The 7,884-nt window shown below is 46.8% G+C and overlaps 1 protein-coding gene across 1 annotated transcript; it reads left to right on the forward strand.

The window, feature by feature from the left end:
- Window positions 1–532: 532 nt before the first annotated feature.
- Window positions 533–7,418, forward strand: C1R (complement component 1, r subcomponent). Its single transcript, XM_009329938.1, has 11 exons — window positions 533–555; window positions 740–968; window positions 1,203–1,395; window positions 1,577–1,720; window positions 1,868–2,064; window positions 2,561–2,708; window positions 2,797–2,918; window positions 3,513–3,591; window positions 4,001–4,141; window positions 5,835–5,909; window positions 6,143–7,418. The coding sequence occupies exons 1-11, from the start codon at window positions 533–535 to the stop codon at window positions 6,943–6,945; spliced, it is 2,154 nt and encodes a 717-aa protein (XP_009328213.1). The 3' UTR covers window positions 6,946–7,418.
- The last annotated feature ends 466 nt before the right edge of the window (window positions 7,419–7,884 follow it).

A 7,884-nucleotide genomic window follows, 5' to 3' on the forward strand; every position in this document is an offset into this window, starting at 1 on the left:
GGGGGGTGTTAGACCCTTCCAGGAAGGAGAAGAGGTCCAAAGGGCTAAGCTCATGCTCGCTGTCCCTCCGTTAAAGCTTTGCGAGCACGTAGGGTTGAGGAAGAAGGATCCTCCTAGCTGATGTTTTCATGAGATCTGGGCAGTGAGCTCATTTTGGAGGAACACTTCCCCAGGGGGGAAGAGGGGCGATCTGCAGAATGGGAAAAAAAAATGCGGGCCAACTTTTGGAGGAGAGGGATTGAGGCGTGACTGGGTAGAGGGCAGCCCAGGAGGCACTGCAGGATTGCTCCTCAGCAAACTGAGCTTGAGATCTTCAGACCCTCACCAAATGAACTGGGCAGAGATCCTAAACTAGCAATAAACCTAAACTACAAATGACCCGCTGGCCCAGAGCCAAAGGGAACCAAACTTCCCCTGGTTCTAAGGGACCCAGCCTCGTGACTTCTGGGAACAAGCAGATGTTGCTCAGAGAGTTCACTCATCCTCCTTCAAACTGCTTCCTGGGTTGATGAATCTCTTTGGCGGGGCCACAATGCCTTCCTTGCTGGAACCTGGGTAGTGCTGGTGTCTTCATTTCAGCTGTGTTCCTTGTTCCTGAGTGATCCAAGCCAGAAGTTGGACCTGCAACTAGGCCTCCTGTGTTTGGATTCCATTAGCGCACAAGTCACTTGTGACGTCTCCCCTGATTTTGGATGACCTGATTTTGTGCAATGTCACAGTTTACTTGCCATGTTCACAGGCACGTTCCTTTTCTCCTGTGGGCCTTCCTCTTTTTCGGAGTGATCAGTTCCAGTCCAGTCCCGAGAAAGCTTTTTGGGGAGATCAGATCCCCTGGTTATCCCAAGCCATATCCCAACAATAATATCAGCACCTGGGATATCCACGTCCCAAAAGGCTATGTCGTGAAGCTGACCTTCAGATATTTTGACCTGGAGCCATCTGAGTCCTGCTTCTATGACTATGTTAAGGTATGTGCATAGATACCTGGGCCAAGGGGTGGCTGGAGATGGGAACCTAGTGGCCACCACATGCAATGGCTCTTCATTCACCAGGCCTCCTCTCATGCTTCCCACAAAGGAAAGGAAGGAGTTAAAGATAGAAATGGGTGGAGCAGGTACTGGCAACTCATGGCTGGGTAATAGTGATGCATGGAGCAGACTGAATCTTACGAGGCTACAGTGATTTCCCCTTAACCTTGACAGATCAAAGCAGACAAGAAGAACTTGGGCAGATACTGTGGCCAGCTTGGGTCAACCACAGGCAATCACCCAGGAAGAAAGGAGTTTGAATCTAAGGGGAACAGGATGCACCTGGTGTTTCACTCTGATTTCTCCAATGAAGAGAATGGCACAGTGATTCCCTACAGGGGCTTCCTGGCCTATTACCAAGCTGTGGGTGAGTAGGCAATACTGTCAGCATGCAGAAAGAAGCCTCTGTGGCTCCAAGCAATTCTCCTCCTTGCCAGGCAAATAAAGAGAAGCTATAAGCAAGGATATGGATCTCTGTGTACTTTCAGTGTACAGCAGAGAGGTTTAACACTTTCCTCCCCTTGTCCCTGCATCTCCTATGTCTTCAGATCTTGATGAATGTGACCCTAATAATGATGCTGAGAAAGATGAAAGGCCTCAGTGCCAGCACTTCTGCCACAACTATGTGGGTGGCTACTTCTGTTCTTGCCGGACTGGCTACCAGCTTCAGAGTGACCACCACTCCTGCAAAGGTAAATTGAAATTTTGAAAGATCAGAGGGTTCCAGGGAGGGAGCCCTTCAGCCAGGAAGGGTGGGAGAAATGACTTAGGGAGCAGTTGACAGGGCTGCAGAAGACACAGCTCCACAACGTGACCTCTACTTTCTTCGTCTACACCAGCGGAGTGCAGCAGTGAGCTGTTCACAGAGGCATCTGGGTACCTGAGCAGCCCTGAGTACCCCCAGCCCTATCCTGAAGACCTCCGGTGTAACTACAGCATCCGTCTGCAAAAGGGCCTGTCTATCATCCTCAAGTTCTTGGAACCCTTTGAGATTGATGAACACCAGCAAGTCCACTGTCCTTATGACCAGCTCAAGGTACTGCAGATTAGCAGACTCTACTTCCAACCCTGCTGCCAGACCTGGACAGGAATTGTGGGGACACCACTATTTGGATGAGAAATACGGGATCAGTACAAGGAGAATGCCCCAGCATGAAGGACTGAGCTCTTCCCTTGTCCCTCCCTCAATGCGCTTAATTACCATTGTCCTGAGGTCAGAGGCTCTGGGTCACAGGCCGCTGTGAGTGAGGCCAAAAAAATCGTCCTTCTTCCAGTTTTATCTCCCTTTGATTTAATCTCGGGATTTGAAGGGGTTGATAGCTCTGATTCCCATGATAAGGGAGAAGCAGAGCTTGTGGTAGGTCAGCCCTTTGTTCTGATCTGTCAGTGCAGACATCAGCAAAGATGGGTCAGACACCAGCTCTGTTCACCATCACAGGCACTGGGGCAAACTTGGTCTGGATTGAAATAGGGATACTGGGGCAGAGAGGCATATGTGTTTCTGTCCCTGTGATACATGTTTTCCTCATCAGATCCAAGCACGAGGGAGAGAGATTGGTGAATTCTGTGGCAAGGAGTCACCTGGCAGCATTGAAACCAACAGCAATGAGGTGGATATACTCTTCCTCACTGATGAGTCAGGGTTCAGCCGTGGCTGGAAGATCCACTACACCTCGGAGAGTAAGACATTTCTTCCCCAGAGGCTATTACAGCCTATCTACACCATTTGTAGTAGTGTACCAACTTACTTTGTCCCATTCTCTAACAGAAATACGGTGCCCACAGCCTGTCCCACGGGATCAGTTTACCATCATCAGAGACCTGCAGCCTGTGTATCAATTTCAGGACTATTTTGTTGTCAGCTGCAAGACTGGGTATAACCTGATGGAGGTGAGATCCCTTCTCCACTTCCTTCAGCCATATTCTGGCTTCTCTTCAGTTTGTGTAAGTCTTTCACCTTTCAGTAAAACTTTCTTTGGAGATTTCACTCATGGCAGCCTCTTGCAATTTCTGTTTCTTCCTTGCTTCTATCTGCTTTCTTCCAGTGGTTTCTCCTTTCCTAGCTCCCTTCCTTATGCGGTTACTGTTTCACGAAGCCCTGGTAGAAGATGAGAGAGAAAGATCCCAGGAAACATTGGTAAACAAGAATATCTCTTTGGAAGGATATGAAATCAGACTTGAAGCAGAAGATGTTACTTGCCTCCCTTGCCATCCTTTTGCCAGGACTAGGTAGCGCCCCAGACTTGTCACGGTTTATGGTTGCTGGCTGCTGATACCTTGGCCTGCTATGAATAATTTGTAGCCTGTGGAAAACCCAGGATAGAGGGAAGGCAGCAAAGGGAGAGGACAGCAACTGGAACAAACTGCAGAGGGGCAACTATTGGACAGCAGTGAAAAGATGGGCAGATAGAGTAATACTTTAATGTGGGGAAGGGAATGTAAGGCTCTGTACAACCAACAGAGATGTTTTTCTCTCCCATGCAGGGCAACCGAAAGCTGCTGTCCTTCACGGCTGTCTGCCAGGCTGATGGGACATGGCATCAATCCATGCCCCGCTGTGAAAGTGAGTGATCTGAGAACGGGGATTATGCCCCCTGCCGTGGCTTTCCCCCTCCAAGAACATGGGGAGTTCAGCCTCTATGACCCAATTTGTCTGTGGCCATAGACTTATGGATATGCTGGTTGGAGGGACCTGTGGAGGTCCACTGTTGACTTTCATTACATTTTTTCCGCTTGCAAAAACTTAAATGTTTTTCCTCCCTTACAAAAACACATAAAATATCACTAAAAATTTGCTATAATGTTGTAACATCTAAAAGCGAAAGATTCCAGTCTGGGATCCATTTTGGAACAACCTCTCTCTGCCTGCTGTACTAACTGGTCCTTCACATCATGGCCACAATCCAGTCAAGCCTAAACGTGCAGGCAGTAAGGCTGTCTTTGAGTCATCTCTTTTTTTTTCTTTTTTGTAGTTGTGGACTGTGGCAACCCTACAGACTTGACCAATGGGGCATTCAGCTATGTTAACAAACCTGCAAACAACAAGTACCAGTCAGTGATCACGTACCGATGCAATGAGCCATATTATCACATTGTCACCGGAACAGGCGGTGGTGAGTCCTAATCCCACACAGACATTGAAATCTGTGCGTGAAAAGCCCTCCCAGATTTCAAGTTAGAATTGTCTCTGCTCCCCAGGCTTGGGGCTTATGCTTTCCTCCTGTGAAGGCTCTCCAGGGAAAGGGAGGCTTTCCTTGGCTCTGCAGCATAGCTCTTGAGGCTTGTCATCTCAGCCTATTCCCACGCTGCTTCAGTCCCAGAGTCCATCACATCCCTTCTCCACGCTCTCCTTAACTTTTGCAGAAGGTCTTATTCTCTCATCTGTAGTCATCATTTATTCTTCTCCAGTGGATTTCATTCTTTCAGTGACATTTGAGGCACGGTGTCTGGGAATCACCAAAATTCTGAAACCTCATCACACCAGTCCAAGTTCCTACAGATGCAAATAAATAAACTCACACTCCACTCCACTGTAATGCTGTTTACCTCTTTGGAATATTGTTCAGCAGCAGAGACATCTAAGGGCTAAATAACATGCATACAGAAAAATCTATTTTTATGCAGCAGGTCAGAAAAATTAAGGCAACATTCAAAATCATTCACATGCCCTCTTTTTGCACCTGAGACATGATTTGATGACACAGGAGCTTTGGTTACAAGAACAGTATAAGGAGTTCATGATTTCCTTGCCTTGGCTGCTCATTTAGCCTCCACAAAAAAATGTAGATTTTTGAGTTGAATCAGTTCCTGGATATGGTTGCCAGCATGGACGCACAGTTGTGCAGCATGCCTGAGAGGTGACATGCTAGCACTGGGGCCAGGAGCAAACAGCTAAGGAGTTCTTTAAGTTGGTACTAATGTTGAATTTGATGATTCTTGCATCTGAGTTTAACTCCTTCATAAAAAGTCAGAGCTCAGTCTCATCAGAAAAAAATCAGGAACAAGTAAATATCAGCACCACCAAATTCTGATGGGGAGTCATCCTGATTTAGTCAATTTTGAACGAGAAGAGCAAATACTTTCTTGGAAGCGTTTACTACAGTGTAAGATAAATTGCATATAAATTATTTTTAGTCACCAGCACAAACTTTCTAAGAAAAGCAAGAATGTTGGAGGTCGCGGAGTTTGTGTTGAGAGGTGACATGCGAGTTAGCTGACCTGCTATATAGCCTCAGAAATAGATACTGAGCATGTACAGTAACTGGCTCATCTTTTTCCTGTTTCTGGAACAAACCATCTTGTCCTATTCTCTGTAAACTACAGAGACCAGAAATTTTAATCTAAAATCCATGTCTTTACTTCTTCTCTCCCTTCTTTGGGCTAAATAAGGTCAAACAGTGCTCTGTAAGCATGTGGATTGAGTGAAGTTAAGACTTCACTCAGGTGGCTCTTCAGGCTTTTCTTCTAGAGAAGCAGTGCCTGAGCTTTACTTGTCACCTGGAACTGAGGTGCTTCGAGATGTACATGCTATCCCAGATGGAGACATTCCAGACTATACCACAGGTGGCTTTTCCCGGGAAAGGGTGCCTTTGGGATGGAAGGGCTGAGTGCAGCATGTGGGACACCTTGGAGAGAGGAACCCTTTGAAAACCTATTCTATTCTATTCTGTTCTATTCTATTCTATTCTATTCCATTCTATTCTATTCTATTCTATTCTATTCTGTTCTGTTCTGTTCTGTTCTGTTCTTTCTTCCCACTCCATGCCTGCAGGCCTGGGTCTCATTCACTTCCCTTTCATCCTACAGACAGATTCACCTGCTCTCCTGAGGGAACCTGGGTGGATCGAGATGGCCAGGTGAGGATTCCTGCCTGCTTGCCAGGTCAGTAAAAAACTCTGACTTTGTCTGGTGTTTACCGATTCATGCTTACAGTCAGTACAAAGCTGGGACAACATGCAGGGAGGGGAGTGAGGATAATGGTATCAGTGAGGGAGGATGGGGAAATCTCTCCAGGAAGGCAAAAATAAGGTGAAATTGAACAGTGATGGTGCAGGAAAGAGAGAGAAAAGCCAGGGCAACAGAGGGTGTCATGATTTCCTTGTATTTCTCCACAGTGTGTGGGAAGCCGGTCAATCCCGTTACTGAAGTCCAGCGGATCTTGGGCGGCAGGTCAGCAAGCAGAGGCAGTTTCCCTTGGCAGGCTCTGACTGGCATCCATGGACGAGGGGGTGGTGCGCTCCTGGGCGATCGCTGGATCCTGACCGCTGCCCACACCATCTTCCCCAAAGGGGCAGGAGGGAACAATGTAAGCCTGGACCAGCTAGCAGAGGAGGCTAACATTTTCCTCGGCCACACCAGGGTAGAAGAGCTCCACAAGATGGGTAACCACCCTGTACGCAGGATCTTTATCCATCCAGATTACAACCCTAAAGATGAGCACAACTTCAATGGGGACATAGCCCTGTTGGAGCTGAAACACCCCGTAACCCTGGGCCCTACAGTACTGCCCATCTGTCTCCCAGATACCACCAACACCACGTTCTACATGGATGGGCACATGGGTTACGTGAGCGGCTTTGGTGTGGAAAAAAACTTTATTTCAAATAATTTGAAGTACGTGAGCCTACCAGCGGTTGCTCGAGAGAAGTGTCAGAGTTGGCTGGAGAGTAAGAAGAGAGATATACCTATGGTTTTCTCTGAGAACATGTTCTGTGCTGGCTTTCTCACAGTCAAACGGGATACCTGCCAGGGGGATAGTGGGAGTGTCTTCACGGTGTTAGACATACAAAGTGGTCGCTGGGTGGCTACCGGTATTGTTTCTTGGGGTATCGGCTGTGCCGAAGGTTATGGCTTCTACACTAAGATCCTCAACTATGTGGACTGGATCAAAGGGATAGTAAGGGAGGATAGGCTGTAAATGTTGCTGTCCCACTAGCTGAAGAATCACTGATAGCATGTAAATTTCCAGACACAGCAAATCATATCTAAAGCTTTTGATGATGTCCCAAAGGCTTTTCATACATGCAGACCATGTAACCTTCCTCATGGGCACTTCTGAAAGCCACCATACTGTTTGATCAGTTCTTGGTAGTACCATCAAAACTTACCAAAGCTGCTGTACCATTGGCAGCTTGTGGGACGCCTTTGTGGACATTCTAGTTCTTCCAAACCTTATTACTGGATGAAGCCTTAATAATATCAGGAAATCTCATGACAGCAAACATGTTATTGTTTGAAGTGCTGACGATACCATCAGACTACTGCTGTCTACTTTTGTATTCTTTTGTGTGGGAAGGTTGCAGGACAGCAGACTTTCTTGAAGGATGTGGTACTTTGTGCTGAGTACCGTGTGCATATGCCCACTGGCATCAGTGAGATTCTATGAATATTAAAATAATTGCTGGAGAAAACAGGTGTGTTATGTCTTTCTGTCTTTAACAACTACTAAATATTCCCCATCACAGAAAGCAACTTATGGACTTTATATAGGGATTGCTTTACCTACCACTAAAGTGTTTCCAGTTCTGCAACAGCATGTGGCAGTTGCTCACCTGTCACAAAACTACAATTAGATTAGCCAGTCTGAAACTCCAGATGGCTTCAAAGGAGGCAAAAATAAGTTGTCTGTGTGATGCCACATTCAAAAGACAGGGAAGACAACAACCAATCTCATGGAGGAAAGAGCCCAGGAACCTTCACCGATCAGAATTTGAGGATGGATTTTTTTTTTATACTGTATGAAATAAAGCTCTGACTGCAGGACAGCAGCTCTAAAATGATGCTGACAGGGAGAAGATGACCCCTTTTGTGTTGTGGGTATTCTCTGGAGTTGTCTCGTGACTAGTTTTGCTACTGC

The sequence above is a fragment of the Pygoscelis adeliae genome, unplaced genomic scaffold, assembly GCF_000699105.1.
Source record: "Pygoscelis adeliae isolate BGI_AS28 unplaced genomic scaffold, ASM69910v1 Scaffold120, whole genome shotgun sequence".
Classification (NCBI taxonomy): domain Eukaryota; kingdom Metazoa; phylum Chordata; class Aves; order Sphenisciformes; family Spheniscidae; genus Pygoscelis; species Pygoscelis adeliae.